Source organism: Bactrocera latifrons, unplaced genomic scaffold, assembly GCF_001853355.1.
Source record: "Bactrocera latifrons isolate USDA-ARS-PBARC rearing strain unplaced genomic scaffold, ASM185335v1 scaffold_161, whole genome shotgun sequence".
Taxonomy (NCBI): Eukaryota; Metazoa; Arthropoda; class Insecta; order Diptera; family Tephritidae; genus Bactrocera; species Bactrocera latifrons.
The window spans coordinates 255693-277838 of NW_017535086.1; the positions used below are offsets into that span (position 1 = coordinate 255693).

Sequence of the window (22146 nt, forward strand, 5' to 3'; positions counted from 1 at the left end):
TATCCAGAAATACGCGGCAAAAAGCGGGACTTAGACACGCCTTTTTTTTTTTTTCTTTAAATCTCGCATGCGAGCAATATTTTACATACTTTGCCTAGAGACTATGGGTTTAAAGCCGGTTTCGACCCAGCGAGCTAGTTAAGGTGAAGTTTAAAAAAACTGAATGTGTTGTATGGCAGAGATGGGATATACTACGGTGATCAAATTGAAGGGTGAATTTTGGTTTGATTTTTTTAAATCTTTTATTTAATTTTCATTTATAGTAAACATTCAAAAACGAAAGTAAAAGTTAATTTTAATTTTCATCATTTCATGCTTTGTATGTATGAGTGTTTCCGAATGGCGATTTACACGTACTCGTGTACAACTTCTTTCCAATTGGTATATATTTATGAGTATAAACATGTACATATGTAATATTTCAGAATAAAAATATTTTCAAGTAATTGAGTAAGTCTCCTTTGATTATACGTATTTTAGTGTATTGAACTAATAATTCTCAATTTGAGTCAGTGCCCGAAGTCCGTGTGTGTTTCTTCGACTTCTTACGCTTCTTTTTCTTTTCCTTTGATTTCTCATCCTTGCCGCGATCCTTTGAACTAATGGCCTCGGCTACCGCTGCTATAACTGTTAACTTTTTCAGATTTTCATGTTCTTCCAGCTTTTGTAGCGTCTCTAGTTTGAGGCGTTCTAATTCTTCTAGCTCACGAGCAGTTTTCTCCTTCTCCAAGTCATCCAGGCGTTGTTTTTCAGCACGTTTTTCTTCCTCCCTCGCGATTTCTTTACGCATATGATCCTTCAGCATTTGTGCGGCCTCTGCACGTTTTAACATCTTTTCGCGCATTTTATCAGCACTACCTTCAGCAAAATTTACGTTGGCCTCCCCTGTACTCTCTTTTCTTGTGTCGGACCGTCGATCATGCGATTTCCGGCGATAATCGGCCGATTTGGAGCGTCTTGGCGAACGAGTACCCGAACGTTTGTTGCGCGCTTCACAGTTTGGTGAACGTGATTTCGGATTTTGTGAGCCCGACTGCTCTTTGGACTTTGAATTGACACGCGGTTCACGGGACTTTGAACGATTGCGATTATTACGACTGCGGTCACGTGAATTAACCGAACGTTTACGTATGCGATCTCGACGTGGTGATCGGGATCGTGATTGTGGAGATCGACTTCGTGACATAGAACGATCACGAGAACGTCGATCACGTGGCGGTGTTGGCCGACGTGTACGTATCGGTGAGAGTGGTAACCGATTGCGATAACGTTCGACAGAGCGACGGCGACGGTCTATGAATGGGTTGCCACCACGTCTTCCGCGAAAATCTCGCCTGATCGGTGAACGAAAACCACCTCTACGGTTGGGAAAACGATCGCGGCGATCTCTAATGGGAGAACGACGGCGAAACGAGCGAGAACGTGAGCGTGAAGGATGCGAGCGTGAACGGGAACGTTGCTTTGAGCGCGATCCGCTCTTAGATCGATTGCGATTGCGACGAGAATTGTCTTTTTCTTTGTCCAGATCACGATCCTTGTCTTTTGCTTTCTCCTTTTCGTCATTTTTATTTTTCTCTTTGTGTTCCTTCTCAGTGTTAGATTTTACTTCTTTAGTGTCATCTTTTTTAATTGCGCTGTCTTTCCTTTCTCTCCTACGATCTTTATCATTTTCTGCCGCCTTCTCTCTACCTCTTTCTTTTTCCTTAGCTCGATTCTTGTCATGATCAGTATCCCTTTCCTTGTGCCGATCTTTTTCTGTTGTATTTCCTTCAATTTTTTTATGTGAATCTTGCTTTTTTGGAGTTTCTTTCTCGGCTGAGGCTTCTTCATTTTCACTGTCCGGTTGATGTTCATAATCCAGTGCATTCATGTCCATAGATTTCTTGCGCTTAGGTAAAGATTTCAGCTCGGAGCTATTTTCAGAGCGGCGTTCTTTTACCTTATCCTTTTCTTTGTCATTATCCTTTTCTCTTTCTCTTTCACGTGGTCTATCTTTCTCCGCACGTCGTTCATCTGGTCTGTCCTTGCGGCCATTGTTCAAATTGTCTTTTCCACGATTCTTGCGATCAGGCGATTCACTGTATCTACCACCGTATGAACTAGCATGCGACAACTCGAAGAAAGACTTCTTGGGATCTCTCCTCATCTCTTCGTGTCGCTTTTTGCGCTCGATCTCACGTCTTTTAATCTCCTCATCTCGTAATTTCTTTTCTTCTTCGAGTCGCTCCAAATCAGATAGTTTAATTGTGCGATTCTGAGCACGTTTCCAATGTGGAGGCGTTGTGCTACGAGAACGACTGCGGGACGGTGTTCGGAAACGCTAAATTGATAACAAGAATTATTTCAGTTCCTATTACACCTATATTAAATTTATTATTAGTCATTAAATTGCAACTTACGAACACTCCACGCCCTTTAATAATACGTCCACTGCGCGAGACGGGTACACGCTTTTTGGACCAACCAAATGCCGGCCGATTCTCACTAGATCGTTCGTTCCGCAATTCGCGTTTTTGTTCGCGCTCTTGTGAACGATCCAAACGATCGCCACGTAGCAAAAATTTATTGGAGACCTATCACACATAGATTGGTTTTATTTTTAAAATATCATTTTAAAACATGTTATTAAAAGTTGGAGACAACTGCATTGCAGAATTTAATGGAACGTACCTCCGGTATTTCGTTAGGGTCAATCTTGGTGACAGTCACAAGCGGATGTACTTCACCCTCGTCAGCTTCATTTTCTCGCTCGTCTTCTTGACTCTGCTCCGTATCAGATCTTTGAATATTCAAGAATTAATTCATCATAGTTAATATAATCCAATTATAATTACTAACCGCTCATATGATTTTTCACGTTTGCGATCTTTTTTCTTCTTTTTCTCCTTACGTTTGGTGCGCTTCTCAGTTTCTGATGTGGCATCTGAGTCTTCTTCAGCTGAAGATGCGGCACGCTTCTTTTTCTTTTTGTCTTTCTTAACTGTAATTTTGCATAATTATTTATATTTCATTACTTATATTATTGTTAGTTAACACACCTTTGACCTGTCGTACGAGTTCGCCACAATTTGATATGGTAACATCCTGCAATGGACGTGAATTTTTATCGACTGGCAGTTCCTCCAATTGGCGTACTAAATCTTGACCCGATATTACTTGACCGAATACCACGTGGACGCTAAAAAAAATAAACCAAAAATTTTCATTAAGTAAATAAACGCCAAATGTAATAGTTAAATAAACTTACTTGTCCAAGTGAGGCGCGGGTTGTGTAGTACTACAATGAAAAACAGAAGAAGAAAAATATGCTTTACACAGTGTACACATTGAGTTCGATTTCATTTGGTTTTGATTTGGTGCAACAAAGCAATTGAATTTTTCTACGTAGGACGTAGCGTGAAAATCCTGCTGTCATCTCGCTTTCTACTAATGCACTCACTCCCCGGACAGAAAGCAGCATGCACAGTAGTGAGGTAGGGTAGCAGGGTAGTTGTCGAGACCCAAACAAATTTATTAAAATAAGTCCAGCTGGTGCGGCACGGATGCCATAAAAACTAGCAACCGCAAGCTAGGGCAACGTCCAATGTGACAATTGCGATACCAATGTGTAGACGCCGTCAGCTGTTCACTAAAATTATCATCAATACTGCGCAAGTTAGCTTTATCTACCAGATCGATTCTAATACACTCTATTTTGTGACGACCTAGGATTAGTGGCTAGCTAGATGATGACAAATCAATGATAATAATAACAACAATAAATCAATATAAATATATCTGTAAACAAAACATTTCGATTTAATGTGATGCTGCAAAGAGACGTTAGATAGGAATACTAAAATTCTACTTGTTTCATAGATTCACACAATTAATCCTTATTCTGCATTAAACTTACATGAAAAACTGCGATCCATTAGTGTTTTTTCCACGATTTGCCATTGAGAGCAAAAAGGGACGATCGTGTTTGAAATCGAAACTTTCATCTGTAGATATCGGGAAACAAATAAGAGTATAAAATTATTGCATAACAATTTTTATTTCTAATTTCGGAAATAACAAGAATAAAATAATTCATAAACTATAGGAAATGAACACGCAAAATTTGTATTCGAATATTTTAGCACTTTATCTATAAAATTTATTGTTAGTGTATGCCAGCAGGTCCAGGAAAATTATATTCTACACAAATTTTCAACTAATTAAATTATAAATGAATCGTCAGCGTTCTAACTTAGGTTAAATTTCATATTTAAATAAAAACAAAAACATTGTATGGAATATCTGAGTATTAGCTATTTATTTTCAAAAGTCTTAAAATAAAATCATATAAATCTTTATTTTTAAAATGCTTTCACATTTGCTTGTTGTGATTTATATATAATTATTTTTTTGCAACCAATTTTCCAATCTCCACCTTCTAATTTTTGCAATACTTTACAAGAGCCTTGAAGGTACGAATGCTTATTATAATGTTTACAAATTAAAACATACCTTCAAAAGTGCCACCATAGATCGATTCACCACCGGTGCCGTTTCCAGCCGAAAAATCTCCAGCTTGTATCATAAAATCCTTGACAACACGGTGGAATATTACATTTTTGTAATGCAACGTCTTGCCTGTAACCAAACCGATGCCTTTCTCGCCAGTACAAAGTGCTCGAAAATTTTCCACTGTTTTCGGTGCAACATCTCTAAACAATTCAAAAACTATGCGACCAACATTTAAGCCACCAATCGAAATATCGAAAAAACAACGCGGTCTCGCTGCAGCATTTGCTGCGGCTGACGTTGATGCCAATCCCTCGGCCACAGTCATATTCGGCACTTTTTCACTTTTAGAATATTTTTCTGCTACTAGACATTTATTCAATTACATTTAGCACTATATCTTATATAAGTTTTATTTAATAATTTTTCTCTTTTCCCGTTAGTTTCACGAAAAAAGCGGTTCTATCTACACAATGGTAAAACGTTGGCAGATTGTGAAGAAAATTTCTTTTGCAAATGTTATGACATTTGTGGAATGTGGACTGCGTTTGAGAATTGCCAAGTTGAAGTAATTAATAACTTTTCCGATTATTAATAGAAAATATTTATCCTTCTATTATTTTCTTAATTATATTGATGATAACTGTAAATTTACATTAATATATTGTAATAAAATATGTATTTGCTATACCGTTATCTCTAAATTAGGAGCCGTTACTCTTCTCAACGTTATCCAACTAATAAGTAATCTCAACAGTTCCTAACCCCTCTTTTGGTCCAGTCCCGTTCGATAACTATATTCTCCATCACAAAATTCCAAGAACCTAAAGTCACTTACCAAGGAAAGCATTTTATTCGGCCGAATACTATTATTTCGAAGTTCGCTATAACATCAAAATAGAAAAATATCTAATGAACACTTCTTTAATTTCTAAGTTTATTTATTTTATTGTATAACAGGATGCGATTAATAAACATAATATTATGTGTATATCAGTTGTGTGCTTTGTTAGGACATTTGGATAAAATAAAATACATAATACCACGCGAATCAATACTTGTATTAATCATATAAATAAGATTTCGAAGTATATTTCTTTAAAATGCTTTTTAGAATATAGGAATAAGAACTTTTACATATACTTAAATACATACATACTCGTATGTACATTTTTAATTTTAAATTTGGTTAACGCATTCTAATGCACTCACGAGTTCACTACTGCACTGCTCCCCTACTCCACTGTTACTGATTTTGCTAAGTTACGCGGGCAGTCCACATCACAGCCTCGCAGTACCGCTATGTGATAGGACAAAAGTTGCAAGGGAATGACAGTAAGTATACCCTGAAGGCAGTCCACAGTACGTGGAATTTCCAAAGAGCGCGATGAGAATGATTTCGTATCCTCATCACCCTCTTCGCACAAAATGATTGGGCGACCATTGCGTGCAGTAACCTGCTGCAATGCATTCATACACTTCATATATACTGGATCTCGCATGACAACCATCAATACTGGCATCTCATCATCCACTAATGCAATAGGCCCATGTTTTAACTCGCCTGCTAATATACCTTCGCTGTGCATATAAGTCAATTCCTTCACTTTTAGTGCGCCTTCTAGGCATGTAGCAAAATTATAGCCGCGTCCCATTAACAATAGTGACTTGTGTAGATACAAGTCCTTAGCAAGCTCTTGAACTTTAGAATTCAGTTGTAGTACCTTGCGGATCTGATCGGCCAGTATCTCTAGACCGTGTATAATTTCAAGACGTCGTGGTTGCAGCGAAAGTCTATCTTCCGACATAACTAGTGCAAACATAACTAGTGAAATAAATTGCGACGTATATGCTTTGGTTGAGGCAACACCTATTTCAGGACCGGCATTTATGTGCACCCCACAGTGCGACTCGCGACAAATGCTGCTGCCCACAGTGTTGGTTATACCCACAATAAGCGCACCGCGTTGTTTGCAATAACGCAAAGCAATCAACGAGTCAGCTGTCTCTCCAGACTGGGATATAAAGAAACACACATCATCACGGAAAATGGGAGTGTGACGGTCCATGAAATCCGAAGCAAGTTCTACTACGACTGGCAACTCTGTAAGTTCTTCCAGCAGTTGACGGGTAGCTATCGCACTGTGATATGATGTGCCACAAGCTATAAGTATTAAGCGGCGGCAACGTTTTATCTCCGGTATGAACTCCTTTATTCCACCCAACACTACAGTACGTGTTTCGAAGAACATGCGCCCACGCATTGTATTAACTACCGATTCGGGTTGCTCGAATATTTCCTTTAACATGAACGAATCATAATTGCCCTTCATAATTTGCTGAATTTCCATTTTTAATGTAGTAATTTCACGCGCATGCGGATCATCCAAGCATTTTTTTAGGCGATGAATACTTAATGCGCCATCTCTAACTGCTGCCACATCGTCATCTTCAAGGTATATGACACGATCGGTGTGCTCAATAATAGCACTAGCGTCCGAAGCAAAAAAGTACTCCACTTCTTTACCCTCTAATGGTTGATACTCGGCTGGTGTGTCGTCGTAACGTGGTGGCAATGACACTTCAGCAGGCAGTGTTTTTCCATGAGCACGCTGTTTCTTCGCATAAAATATAGGAATCTGGTCAATGGACAGACGTGTTTTCGACTTAATGCCAACCAATAGCGGTGTACCACGACGTGAAGCTACACATTCACCAGGGAAATGTTTTGACTTACAAGCAATAGCAAATGCACCTTCTAGTTGTAGAATAGCTTGCTCGACAAGCTCACGGAATGAATAAGTGGGATGTTGTCGCCACAAGTGGTGAATTAATTTCGCAATTACTTCAGTATCGGTTTCCGATTCGAATACATAGCCACGTTTCTCAAGCAGTTTTTTTATGTCTTTATAATTCGTTATAATACCATTATGCACAACAACAAAACTGTTATCAATATCTGAACTCTGAGGGTGAGAGTTAGTCTCAGAAGGAGGGCCGTGGGTGGCCCAACGAGTGTGTGCTATACCAATATGAGTAGTAATAGGTTCCTTATAAGCCTCTGTATTGCATATTTCAGCGATCGCATCCTCCAAAATCTTAACTTTTCCTGTCCGACGTACAATTATAATGTTATGACTATCATCGTCCACATCCGGATCGTCAATAGCTAGGCCAGTTGAGTCATAACCACGATACTCCAATCTTTTAAGACCATTTAATAGCAATTCGAGTACTTCCTGCCTTGAGCGTGGTGTTAGGTAATTGAGATAAGCGAATATACCACACATTTTAAAAAAAGTTCTAAACAGAATTTGGTGTGAATTCAAATGTATCCAAAACTTTGTATAAACAAATTGCTGATTGCCACGTACACCGCACTGTTCTGAGACTTTTATAAGCGGAATAGTAACGACGTCGGCATTTATCGTCTATTCTGATTATGTATTTTGTTTAGTCTATATCCAGCGATTTGATGAATGTGTTAAGTGTGAAAAGGTTTGATTACTTCAAGTTTCCTTATCGACTTACTGCAAAAATATGATAGATTGTAACTTTTGCAAGATACTTATAAGGGAAATACTTGCTGCCAGATAAGATATTTCTTAATTTCCGCCTTGCTATCTTTGATTAATCTTTGATGACTATTATTTAAAGAACAAAAGTCGCTAATACTTTTACATATTTGTTTATATTGCATTCCGCTATGTACTGTTTTTCGTAGAGATTAATATTTAAATAGTGTTGCCGCTATAGCAAATTATAACGAAAAAAAATATGTGATGCAATATTCTCGAATTCGAAAGTATACATAACACTTCAAAACATGTCATTTTAAAAATATAATTTTTATTCATAAAATTTTATTGGCGATATCTTTGGCAATAGTTATATCACAATTATCATCAGCATAAAAAAAATTATAAAATCGTTAGAGCCATTAGGAAACATGTTCAATTAAAAATTTCTAACTATAACTGCACTTTTCATTGCATCGAATTTGAATTTTGTTGTATTGTACAAAAAAAAAAAAAAAACTGCAATAAAATTAAACAACACTGTCAATTCGTTGCACATGTTGGGCAGAACCATACTGTTTATCCCCCAATCAGGGCGATTGCCAGTGATGCTCTCTTTCTTTTCGAAGTTTCTATCAACGGCGTCGGCCACATGTTTGCTCGTGAGACGAGATTTTTCGTGAAATACCATTGAATTATGGTTAAAAGTGCTGTGAAATCATAAGAAGGTGCTGAATAAACTTGACAGTGACATTGTACAATTGAATTGAAGTGGAAATTCGCAATAGTTTGCACGTAAACTCAATAAAAAGAATTTTTCAAATACGCAAAAAGACTACGTTTTTTTCGTCTCTCTTTATAACATTATTCTTTGTCGTCGAATTGTCAAATTTCGTCGTACTTTGCGTTCGGTTCGAAACTGTGCTTCGTGTGTGAGTTTCGGTTTTGAACGAATAGAATCGTATGTGTAGAAAATTGTACACAAAGCGAAAGACCGCAATAAAGAGGTGTTAAGAAGAAAAAACAAAACGTGCGTTTAAAGTGAATCCGATTTTGAACTGTGTGAATCTCAGCGAATCGACGTTGTGAGTATTTGCTAACAATGTAACTTATATAGTATAGTATAGAGGCATCAATTCATGTGCTAAAATGTTAAAAATTGTGAATTAATATAATAAAATAGCAAATTTTTGTTTTATGTTTTGTGTGTTCCGGTCAGCTGATACAAACAGAGATGCATTTTATTTCAATGTTGCATAATATGAGGATATATCTAGGTTATGGTAGTAAAAGGAGTATATTGTGTTATCTGCTAACTAAACAGAGACCGAATACATTTTCAAATATATAATATATAAATATATATATTTACCATAATATTTACATTACAGTTCGTTGCCCTGTAGCATAGATTATATGCTATTAGTTATACTGTAACATTTTACTACTAAATGCAACTCTGTGAAAAAAAGTTTTAAATGTCAATTGATGGTGAATTATCCTCCTTTCGCTTTCTTTTCATTTGAAATTTGACAGTGTGTACAAATTACTTAACCTCACTTTTGACCATATTTTCTTGCTATTTGACATCCGTTGAAATATTACGCGAAATTTCATAAAATTTGGTATTATTTTTCCGATGAAAAATTGTAATAAGTCATTAGACGTTTGATTTGTAATTATCGGTAGTTAATATTTCAATGTCGTTGATCCGTTGTCAAAATTTTGCTTGAAAAAAAAAAATATTTTCTGTTTGAAACTTATCGCTGTGTCTCAAAGGACATGATGTCATTTGCGATTGTAGTGAATGAATATTTGAATACTTCTTCAACTTAATCTAAATTACATCTAAAGCTTCAACGGACATTTTTTTGAAGACGTTAAAGTGTTAAAAATGTCGCCTTGATAAGTTCTGTCAGCTAAAAAAATATCATTGCTTGTATTGAAGCGATTCTAGTTGGTAGTATTCCTCGAGAACTAGCTGCCATTTTTAACTTCATAAGAGTGTATGTTGAATTTGAGAATAATATTTAGACTCCAAATTAAGAAATGTTCTTTATTTTCCAGTGTCAACGTCTAGATATTGATTTGTTTGAACGTTTTTGTCATATTCATTGGGCAAGGAAGCAGCAAAGAGTTTCCACAACGTTTCAGCATTTTCTGGAGTAAGTAACGTAACTGACGTTACCGATACTCCGGAGTCACACGATATACGAACTTAAACTAACATGTCAGCAGCTAAAGAAGAAACTTCAAAAACGAGCGCCACCACTGCCACTCCAACGGTGGTCGCTCCCTCTGGTCAAACGTCTACCGTAGCTTCTACTTCATACGCTAATGTATTGCAAAACTTGGAGGCCAAAAAAGGTGCCATAGCCAAAAGTGAAACCGCTGAAGTCGCTGTTGCTGATTCCGACAATAAAGAAAACCAACCCAATTTGAAGACAATTAAGTCATGGAGTGAGGAGGCCGCCGCTGCTGAAGCAGCTACTGAAAATTTATCCAATACCGTCGTTGAAGCTAGTGCTTCAGTGACCGGTGAGAAACGGGCTGCAAATACGGATGCTGGGGCTGAAAATTCTTCGGAAATCGATGATAATACTGACTTCGTACCAGTGGTTTCGCACCACCGCCGTGATCGTAAAAAGCCACGTAAGGAGAAACCCTTTGGACGTGAACGACAAAGTGGCAACGGAAATAATGGCAGTGATAAGCTAATTAGTGGCGGCGGTGGACAACGCTCTGGTGGCGGCAATGGCAATGGTAATGGCGGTGGTGGTGGTGAAGGTGGACAAAATAAACGAGTAGGAAGAGTAGTTGGCAGTGGTGCTGGTGATAAAGATGGAGATAAAAAGTATACTAGCCGTCCACGCCAACGCGGCGGTAGCCCACGTAAGGGTGCTGCTGGCGCAGCTCCAAAGTCTCCAAAGGAACGCAAAGATACTTCACCAAGTGCTAGTGTCGAGAACACAAGCAGTGGAAATGAAGCAAAAAGTAGCGACGCTGAAACTCCAGCGGTTGGAGCAAACGGTGCTCCAGCTGCTCCACCTCAACCGAAGAAATACGTTGCGGCACCCCCACCAAAAGTAAACGCTTGGAAGGTAAGTGAATTATATTGTATTTCTTACAATTAAAAAATGCAATTAATTAAATAGTGTAAACTATATGCTGTGAAATATACAAGGAAAGGAATAATTTTTATTCTCTTTTGTGATTATTTTGGTACTGCGTATTATATTTTTTATATCTATATGAACTATGAAAAAACTAATAAAATATACAGTAAAAACTAGTAAACAAATGTGCGTGGAATGAGACAATGTGCAAAAAGTACAAAAACAATTTTCATAATGAGAAGTTGAAAAACGATGGAGTTGGCTTTGTTGGTAGCGGCTTTGAGCTTCGGTACTATTTTTTATTTTCTGCATTGCTAGTACTTTAAGGAAATGAAATTTCTTTAAAATCGCTTTTCGAAGAATATTTTCTTAACACACTTTTTGAATTGCTGTAAATATGTTTTATATAATTCTCGTTGATTAATTATTAATAATTTTATGAACTTTCAAATATGTCAGTGCTTTTTGTATGATAATCTAAAATTAGGGTAGGTCAAGCCACTTTCAAATTATCTCCTCATATTTAATCGTGAACGAAATTCAATTGTCATAAAATATATTTAAAAAAAAACAGCTGTACTGGAGTAAATATTTGAGAAATGTGGTGAATATTCACATACAAACAATTTTTTAACAAGTTCTGCTAGAACTGGTTAATGTACATTTGAAATGTATAAAGATAAATGAACTTATACAACCTGAACATTCATACAAAATAATATAAGAACAAGCTAAATTGAATTAAATTAAAAGCAACGAAATATTATGCAATACTTGATTAATGATGCGGCTAAACTCGCCAACCGTGTATTGTGGGCGAAATAGGGATATGTGTATAAGTGTATGGACAGTTGTGTTGGCAGTTGCGACGGTTGATTGCCACACAGCTGGTGATTTTTCTTCACACCCAGCTATTTTTGTAAATTCTTATTGAAATAGAAACGATTTTGCTTTTACAATGACAATTTATCTATACACCCCCTTTTCTTTATACTTATAAGAATTTAAATTCCGAAAGCGTAAAAGTGAAACGAAGTTCAATATTAATTATCTTTGTGAAATTGTAATTTGAATCAGCACTAATAAATGTCAAGGTCAACATTTGTTAGTGCGGCGGATTGAGTAGAAAACAGAAACGATAAACTGTATAGAGTGTACGGAAACGAAAGCAAATAAAAAATGTGTATCAAAGAAGATGCAAAAACAGCAATTGGTACATTCAGACAAACATACATAAATGTATGTGCATATGTGTCTGTACATACATATAGAACAGATGGATTCTCTTCAGTTTATGACTTGAAACTACAAAATACTGACTATGGTAATTTAAAAAAAAAAAAAATTAAACATAGAAAAATTAAAAGAACCTTATGAGAATAAATTAAACTTTTTTTTTTAATAATGATATTCACCGTATTTGCTAAACAGAACGAAGATACTGATAAATACATATGTTTTATGCATCAGGAAATGGGAAATATAAAATAAACATAATCAGCATCAACGGAAAGTGTACAAGATTTGTTTATTACATTGCCCCCCTTCGAGAATTTATAGGAGCACGTGGGCAGACAAATTAGAAAAAGGACAATAAGCAAGAAGGACATGTTCAAAGATCGTATTGCAGCAAATTGGCAAAAAATAAAATTGCATCGGAAGTAATAGAAAATCTTCTTAATTCTAATTCGTCGTTTACAAGCCCTAATTAGAGTAAATGGAACCCGCATAAAGTACTGAAAATATTTTTGCATCACTTAGAATATAAGTGACGCCAGAAATGTGGGGTATTTTAAGTTTTCTGACCAAAACTTTTGTTGTTGTAAGAATTTTCTTTTCAAAATTTAATATTTTTTTCTGAAAAACAAATATATTTTCATATTTTTCTAAATCACGATTTTCTGTATAAATAGCATTTTAATTTACGTAAAGGTTTCTTTTTGCGAAAATTCATAAAAGTTAATAATTAAACAAAATAACTGGCGCTAAAAAAAGGCTAAAGACTATCTAATAAGAAAGTTCATGCATAAAAGCAAACAAAGTTGACATCTACATACATATGTATGTATGCACTTACATACAAAAGCGAGTATTTGTGCACGCGCGTGGATAATTATAATTTTTTATTGTCTTCTCTTTTTTTTTTTATTTTTATTTTTTTTTATTCAGTGTGTGCCCAATATCTCCACGTTTGGCCAGCAGTATTGAAACGGTGTGCAGTGAAACCGGTTGTGTGTAGATCTATTTGAATATTGAAATTTGAATAACAAAATATTAAAAAAAAATAACACTAAACTATAGTCAAATATATTTGCCGTAGATTAAAATATTGTTTGTGTTTTTGTGGTACCCAAATGTCTGTGTTGTTTGTTGCTTTAGAACTGATGCGCATGTGTCTCTAACACAAGTCTCGTGAATACTGGTAAAGTCTACACACGAGACCGAACCAAAACAAAACAAAAAAACTCACCACAGAGTACGATCCTCAAGCGGTTTGACGATCGCTGATAGCTGCTTGTGTATACGTGACTGTTGTATATAGAATTGCTATAAAACATTTGGTCGTCTCGCTCTAAAAGCTCTTAAAGCTTTCTGTGTTTGGAATTATGTGTGAATTTTATAAATAAACACGAATGCTATAAAATGAAAAATAATCGCAAAACACATGTGTGTGTGTACGCATATCTTTTGCTAATTGCGCCTGAATTTAATTAAAACGTTAGTTGTTGGTGGCAGCAACTGTAATTTCCAACAACTGTTACACTCACGCTGTATGCCGGGGCCGTAATCTACTTTATTTTATTCTTATATTGTTTTTATGCATATGATTCCTTAAATATATAAAAATATTTTTCACTTTATCAGCGAAAAGCGAGAAAGGCGTGTATATACAACAACAATATGCAAACCAAAGTAAATATACGAATAACATTTTTAATATTTATTTTATTATGTTTATAATTTCGGTTATATTTTTTGTGCGCTACATTTTAACAGATCTCAATGCAGTCGTAATTAGTAATTTTTTTATTTTTATTTTTTTTTTTGCTGGCTATGTCGTCCCCCTCAAAGTAATCCCCTTGGTTGGCATCTTGGTCAAAAATTTAGAGAAAAATTATCGGCCAATAATTCCGACCTCTCAGCTCAAACGACGAATAACACTCAAATGGTATTCCTTGTTGGCAGTTTGGTCGATCCGAAGGAATTCGGAGTATATCACACCTCGATATTCGAAGAAAACTGTGAACATAAACTTGATTTTCATCTGTTTGGACCTGATTTTTTCGGCTTCGGATCACCTTTTCCACGGTCGATTGATCATCGGTTTCTGATGCGGAAGCAGACGTTTATGTTTTTCAGAAAAACAAGTGTATACTAAATACTAATTATTATTAACAGAAGCCGCTCGACCTTCCCAAGTGACATCTCTTCGCTCTATGGGCTCGAGCCAAATTTTGTCGTATTTGGGCAATCTGAAGAGCTTCAAGAGCTGCCACTTCATTCAGAAAAAACAACGTTTTGGTATGGTAAGCCGATGGAATCTTTGGCTAATCTTAGAAAATGATGTCGCGCCATGATAACCGATAATTTCACACTTTGGGCTGTTCGATTGGTCACCAAGATCGTTTGATATCAAACCTTAGACTTTTTCTGTCTGGATATGTTAAGTCTAAGATCTATGTGGATAATTTCACTACGTTTCAGGCCTCGGAGCAAAATATCACGCGTGTCATTCGCCAGTTACCAGTCGAAATGCCTGAACGAGTGATCGAAAATTAGACGTAGGCGCGGCCAACATTTGAAAGAGATAATCTTCAAAAAATAAATGCCAAATAATGTGTTTTCGAATAATAATAAACCTTCTCCATTATATTTGAAGTTTATGTCTTTTTATGCCCTGAACAGGGTATATTAAGTTTGTCACAAAGTTTGTAACGCCCAGAAGGAAGGATCGGAGACCCTATAAAGTATATATTTCTGTATATAAATGATCAGTATGTCGAGCTGAGTCGATTTAGCCATGTTCGTCTGTCTGTATACATATATACGAATTAGGCCCTCAGTTTTTGAAATTGTTTGAAATTTTGCAAACGTCATTTTCTCTTCAATAAGCTGGTCATTTGTCGGAACTACCGATATCGGTAGTATATAGCTGCCACTATAACATATAGCTGCCATACAAACTGAATGATCGGAATCAAACGCTTGCATGGAAACGTTCCTCATTTGACGATATATCTACACGACAGTCGGGTCTACGACCGTTCCCACGACAGTCGGGTCTACGAAAACCGGAACGGACCCGGATTTTTATCCGGCCAAGGACTATTAACTCGGCAGAATTCTGCCGTTACAACAACAACAACACGAATTTTTTTTATGAGTTACTGTTCATAGAACAATACGTAATATCGGAAGAAATGGTTGAGATCGGCTCACTATAGCATATATGTAGCTGCCATATAAACTGAACACATAGTTACTAAAAGAGATGTTCCTGTGAGGGGTATATTAGCTTCGATGCAGCCGAAGTTAACGTTTTTTCTTATTTCTTTAAAAAATTAGTGAACCTGGAAATGTACCACCCTTTATATTGAGTAGTGTAACGCTCTTCCCAGAGTATCGACCACTATGTACTTAATTTATTGATTAAATAATATGTATTTACTGATACTGCTTATCTTCTTCTTGAGAGCATACCAAATGAAATTGCTTTGTGTGTTTAGTCTCATTCTTGCGACTATTCGTGTGTTGGAAAGTTCAGAGCTTCGCCTTATCATCCAATTAATACAATGGGTGTACAGAATTAAGTATATAACTGTATGTATGTACATTTATTACATATGCTATATACATATGTGCGCATACTTTATTACATGCTTACGAGTACCTTACCTCCAGGTTGTTTATTTACTTTGCACTTATTGTTATCTCTTGTTTTGCATGCTTATCTGCAGTGCTGTTTAATTTGTGCGTGTCAGAATGCATGTGGTGTTGAAAAAGTGTTGGAAGAAACTCAGGCACTCATTTTGTTGAGTTATAGCAAAAGATTTATACAAGACTCCTTTTTCAAACTATGGAATATCTGCAAAATATACGATGGTTTTGAGCCTACTTTGCTGGCTGATTTCTGTCTTCCTCAATTGATGCGTTAGCGAAGCTATATTCTCCTATGAACACTTCTTTGTCTTACTGCCACGAGAATCTTTTGAACTGTGCCAGTGGATTAAAATTTTGCCACTAGACACTCAATTGTTGATCTGACAGGACGATTATTACGACCATAAATTGGACGTAAGTAACGCTCTTAAAGTTGAGGCCACTGATTCCAAATTTCGGTAGTAAATTTTAACAATTTCGACTCTTTGTTGGAACGTATATCTTTTCATGATTAAATGTAAAACCGTTAGATTCTTATGTGTATAATCTCTGCTGACATATTGATCTTTATTATATTATTTTTTCTTCTTCGTAACTTCAGTAAATGCCTAATTATTTTCAGAAATTTGTTAATGCAGTCCAAAACAAAAAAGTATGATTTTCAAGTATTTAGAAAACGTATAAGAATTGCTAAGCAACCAAAATAGTGTGACATTGTATGTGATTCGTCAAATCGTTATTGATGTTTTTTTCTAATGTCTTTTACTTGCTTCTTTCTGTCCTTTAAATTGCAATTTCCGGCATAACCATAATTATAAATACCGCTATGCGTCAAGCGCCAAAGCAAGGTTTCCATTTCGACTACGTGCCTCCGAAAGTCACACCATCGGCACTCGGCGCTGCTAACTCGTCGCCGCGTCGTACTTGAACACAATTACCGAATTAGCTGCAGCGTCTACCGCATCTGCCTGCCTTCTATACTATGTACCAATTTACGCTTATTGTATTGTAGTTAAATTTCTTCTGGCTAATTTGCCGACGTGACGGCGCTCACTTTCTCAACGAGGCTTAAAGTCCTTGGACAAACCACATGAATACGCACATATGTATGTATGTACGTGTCATTATATTTTATTAAAAATATCTGTACGCATGACTGGGCTCACATTGCAAAAGATTTACGAATCATATTTGGGTCGCTCGCTGCTGTGATTTCGTTTTTTTTATAACATAATTATTTTTTATATTTTCTTGTTTTTATTTAATATAGAAATCTTTCTTGTATATTTTTGCCAAAGCAATTAATTTGCAATATTTTTAGAAATAAAAATTGTGAGTTGTTTTTGTGATGGAATATTTAAACATACTACCATCTGATCAAGTTTGGCCTAGAGCATATTCTCGTATTTTATTACAAATCTTGATTAGCACCTTGCAAATAGACTCCTCAGTCAATCCAATTGTCAAAGTCTTCACGAATTTTCCATGCACTTGTTATAAATATCGTCTGGGATGTCCTTTAGTTCCCTTTTCCTTCATTCGCTTGATTTTTGGACGGTTTCGATGTCATATTTATAAACCCACCCATGTTGTATTTGTGGTGTTAGCGGCAGAATCCTGTCCGGCTCCGTTCCAGTTACGTAAACCAATCTTGGGAACGGACCCGCGCCTCGTCACCAGTAATGCTTGCGTTTGATGAATGTAGGGTTCTTAAATACGTTGTCATGTACCTCTGTTGCGACCTCTATTCGATTAAGGTCTTTTCGTCAAGATTCCTACCTAAAACATTAACCAAAATATGTTGAGACGATAGATAAGAAATATTGAGATCCTTCTACTTTGTCTCTGATGCCAATATAACAATTTTCAAGCACTGTTTTTATAACTTTCTCACTACTTGTGTTCGTTATAGAGTTCTCAAAACACTTCAGCAAAATTTTCAAGGATTTCGTAGCCGCCATTCCATTGGAAGCACAAAATTTCAAGCAAACTGATCCAGCGAGTTCATGGATTTGGTAAAAGTGCCGAGCCTTTTCCACGCCAGCTGCCCAATGACTCTTAAGTTGATGCATTGAGCACCGTGTTATATCCATCGGGCTAAAAACAACCTTGAAAGAGCTGAATGACCTGGCGCTAAGCTGCGCATTGTATCTTCAGCTGCTAGGCGGCTTTTCTGCCTTATAATTTCCTTCTATTTTTATTTGACACTCAGATGATGTTAACTGGGTACTGAGGGTCTAATTATAGCCTCTTTGCATAAGCTTACGCAATGTCACTTAGTTTTGGCGTTACGTATAGCCTTAGTTGCCGCTTGGCTATCCAATAGAAGGTTTATGCACTTCCTCCGTAAGCCCACAATTTAGGCCTGAAAGACTGTGTTGTAGTCATTTAGTTTGAAGCTACTGTAAGGGTTACTACAGAAGAAGACCGCTCCTGTTTCTATTTCAATTTCAGCCTTAGATCCGATTGACTGAATTTCTTGTCAAAAGACAGATTTCTGTTTTCTCTGTATTGACAGTGAGACCATGACGTAAGTCTGAAGGACCCTTAGGGGCGGTATAGGCGATTAAGGTTAATTCCTGCACAGGGGACAGCGAGGTCGTCCTCAAAATAGAAAACTATAAAGTTATTCATGTCGATTGGAATTATTAATTCATTGCTGAAGATGACCCAAAACAAGGGGGATAGGATGTCTTCTCCTTGGCTGAGCAGATATATATTATATGCTGTGTTCAAACTCTCTCCCTTTGTCGCTCCCTCACCCGCAATCTTCAAGTCTGTTGCCTTGTCTGAGCACAGAAGAGTGGTATGAATATAATAACACAAACAAAAATTAATTTTTGTGACTTGTGCGTACTTATTCTATGATCCACCACTGTACAAATGCAGCCTGAGGTCTCTTTGTGGCTTTATGAATTTTCTTATTACTTATATAATAGGTAATCTAGACATGTTATTGTTGTTGCTGCAGTTTTATTTGTTGTACTTTATTTAATCTGTTGTATACATATTTTATAGTTGTTGTAGTTGCATTTATTTCTGTAATTGGAACGCACTGTGCGCAGCTTTGTCCGTCCAATTGCAATGCAAAGCAGCTGAGTGCAACGCACGGCATAGACGCACACACCGAGAGACACAATTCAAACAGGGTTTTGCATAAGTATTTGTCTGCAACTTATGATCATTGCTGCGAGATAGCGAGACAGATATGTTACTTGCGCACAAATTGAATTGAATTCATTTGCTAACGTGACCCGTGATCAGTGAACGCAATTGAAGTGCAGCTTTTCGCCTTGGCAATTTTTTACAAATCGCAAATTGCAAATAGCGAACACATACACACAGATATCTTAAAAAAGTGCTGAAATTGTGAAAATATATTTTTAACTCTGTGAAAACATATGCTAGAAGTGTCTATTGGTCGCGTGAGCAATTGCCAACGTATGTATGTATGTGTGTGTGTTTTGCATTCAAATTCACTTTCGCGTGCATTTGTATCGGCTGTGATAAATTTGTTGTTTATTTTGAATGCTAGAAAGTGAAGGTCGTTAGACGACGCCTTTTATGTCGCCCGCAATCGTACGATGTCGAAAGGTAAACAAAAGCAAGTTCTATATGTATGTATGTTTTTGTAGTATAAGTAGATTTATTATTACATTTATTGAGTATTTTTTTATTTTAAGAAAGCTTGCAAATGCTGCAATTGCCTAAAAATACATATTTCTATGCAAGAGCTCGAAAATTACTCAGTAGTTATTTCGAGTTTTAGCCCTGAAGCTAAATTTTTCGGAACAGAGTCCCATGGTCTCGACTTAGGTCGTTTAAGGGTTTAGCGGTAGTCAGAATTTTCAAAAAATTAATTTTTTTTTTGCATTTTCGTTAAGTGTAATATCTTAAAAATATTCTCTGAAAATTGCACGTTGATCCGATAATTAGTGTTTGGAGTTATTCGACAAATAACAAAGAGCTAGTGTGAAACTTTAAACGCGTTTTTCTCAAAACTATGTTTTTTAAACTGGGACAACTGTAACTCGAAAACCGCTATGCGGATTCTAATGAAAATGAAAGATATACAATTTTTAGAATACATAATAAACTCGGGACTGATTGAAGGATCTTTTTTTTTCAAAAATTTAAATTTTTTAAGACCAATTAACTATTGATTTTTTCGTAAAAATTTAGAAAAAATATCCTGAGCCCGCCATTTTGTTAATTTTGAAAAAATCCTTCGATCAGTCCCAGGATTATCTATTTATAAAACTAATTTTTTCTGTCCGATTGATTTTAGGTGCATCTCCAAGGACTTATGGTTGTCATCGCAAGTACCTTTTTTAGGAACGGGGTCAACACAAACAACTATAACTTTGGAAATTAATTTTTTTTTTTAATTTTCGTGACTTCAAGTCAGCACATTCTATAATAATGCCATATTACTACCTTTGTAAAATAATACGATTTGATAGCAAAAAAAAAAAAAAATACTGAAATTGTAATTTAAGGCACTATCCTTATACTAACAAAAATGGGTTCTTCTTCTCTGAAACATCAGGTTAAATCTTAGGACTTAGTCAATTCAATGTACTTGTTCTCGATCCGAAGATTTTCGCACTAATCGGGGCTCTCTTGGAAACAGTTATTCAAGAAATTGGCTCAAAAGCCGTGTTTAATGAAGTTTTTACAGAAATTCGATGTATTTTCCCATAGTTTCACAATAAGTTTTCAAGATTAAGTGATTTATGAGGGCTCTTGAATGTTCTAATCCTTCAAAACATTTGAATAGCATTGCTTTAACTCAAAGTATTTACTGTCACAGCTTCTACATATAATAATTTACTTTTCGAAAATGAAATAGAAACTTTTCTTGACGTTGTCTTCTTAAATTATTGTCAGATAACTCAAGTATTTCCTACTTAAGCAGCAGAGTAAACAGCAGTAAGAGCAATAAAAAACTGTAAGACCGACGATTGACATAAACAATCTGACATATTTTAGACTGAGCGACGTGAAAAGAAAAAATCATTTGTCATAAGTCGTTTATAAGTCAAAACGTGTCATTTTCGCAATCATCTTTACAATTTTGTGACAAAAAAGTACCCAGATAATAAAAAATAAAAAATATTTGCATGTCAAACTCATAAAAGGTGGGATCAGAATTCGCATGTTCGAAGAGACCTGTTTACAATACTCTTTTTTAAAAGAAAACTCAGCTTTATCGGGACGAGTTGAGCAAGAACACATTTCATACTCAAAATATTCATCAAAATCATTTGAACGGACTTGCGAGAGATGTCGAGTTCTCTTGTCATCTCTCTCACACTTGCCTGATTATTTTCAAGCACTATATCCTTCACTTTTTTAATATTTTCATCAGTTGAAGAGGTCGAAGGTCGTCCAGAACAGGACATGTCTTCAACGACTCTCGACACTTTGAAGGCTTTGCACTACTCGTAGGCTTATGTTTTTGATAAAACAGTATTACCGCAAGCCGTGTTAGAAATACAAAATTTTAGACAAATTCTTTCTTCGATATTTTTATCCATTGTAAAAATTTCAATGCAGTACTGAGGTGTACCGAGTCTCAATCTGACACATCAACCATAACCTCAACCAAATGCCTTAAAAACAAAAAACATCGAAAAAGTCTTATGTGATATAACAGCATGAAATTCAATAAATATAAAGTCTTTACTCCACCCAGCAACGCTGATATTCGGCGTTTTCATAGAATTTTATGCGAAATATTGCATTTGCCTTATTAAAATATTTTCATCTACGAGATAATGTATTCTACAATATAAACCAAGCCGTTTAAACAAAAATCAAGTTAATTACGCCGATTATGAGGATAATAACTTCTACTAAAAAAATTCTCGTATTTTGTGAAACGAGCAAATAAAAATCAGAGAAATATGTATTAACTTTAGGCTAATTTTCATCAATTTTCAATATAGTCCACTTCTAGTAATATCTTAGGTTGTCAAAAAAGTCTTGCGGTATTTTTTCGTCGCATCGGGTCATGCTATACCTTTGTGGAAAGCTCATTTCACACATGTTTGATTGATTGTCGTTTCTTTTAAGTCGTTCGTGAGTTATAGCGTCGCAAATATGGAGCAAAATAAAGAGAAAATACGGCATATTTTACA

The 22146-nt window shown here is 36.0% G+C and overlaps 2 protein-coding genes and 1 pseudogene across 3 annotated transcripts in view; 1 reads left to right on the forward strand and 2 right to left on the reverse strand.

The window, feature by feature from the left end:
* Positions 1-223: 223 nt before the first annotated feature.
* Positions 224-4990, reverse strand: LOC108966485 (peptidyl-prolyl cis-trans isomerase G). Its single transcript, XM_018929417.1, has 8 exons — positions 4492-4990; positions 3896-3983; positions 3248-3277; positions 3039-3178; positions 2839-2980; positions 2671-2779; positions 2400-2573; positions 224-2320 (listed from the first exon to the last, which is right to left on the reverse strand). Exons 1-8 carry the CDS (start codon positions 4814-4816, stop codon positions 500-502), a joined length of 2829 nt encoding a protein of 942 aa, XP_018784962.1. The 5' UTR covers positions 4817-4990; the 3' UTR covers positions 224-499.
* A 265-nt stretch (positions 4991-5255) lies between these two features.
* Positions 5256-8199, reverse strand: LOC108966486 (annotated as a pseudogene).
* A 430-nt stretch (positions 8200-8629) lies between these two features.
* LOC108966484 (la-related protein 1) overlaps positions 8630-22146 on the forward strand; it is a 45012-nt gene continuing 31495 nt past the window's right edge. The window contains exons 1-2 of one of the 2 annotated variants that reach the window (XM_018929415.1): positions 8630-9091; positions 10074-11107. In XM_018929415.1, coding sequence (XP_018784960.1) covers positions 10235-11107 — 873 coding nt within the window. In that variant the 5' untranslated portion in view covers positions 8630-9091; positions 10074-10234. Of the gene's footprint in view, positions 9092-9714; positions 10013-10073; positions 11108-22146 lie in introns of those variants that run through there. The other variant, XM_018929416.1, reaches the window with a different exon arrangement.

Bases quoted from the DNA above. Each gene is read 5' to 3' on its own strand.
- LOC108966485 (XM_018929417.1), bottom strand. From the start codon at position 4,816: ATGACTGTGGCCGAGGGATTGGCATCAACGTCAGCCGCAGCAAATGCT. The intron at 3,278-3,895 runs GTAAGTTTAATG...TTTTCATTGTAG, and splicing joins AATGGATCGCAGTTTTTCAT to TACTACACAACCCGCGCCTC. The intron at 2,780-2,838 runs GTTAGTAATTAT...GAATATTCAAAG, and splicing joins CGTGAAAAATCATATGAGCG to ATCTGATACGGAGCAGAGTC.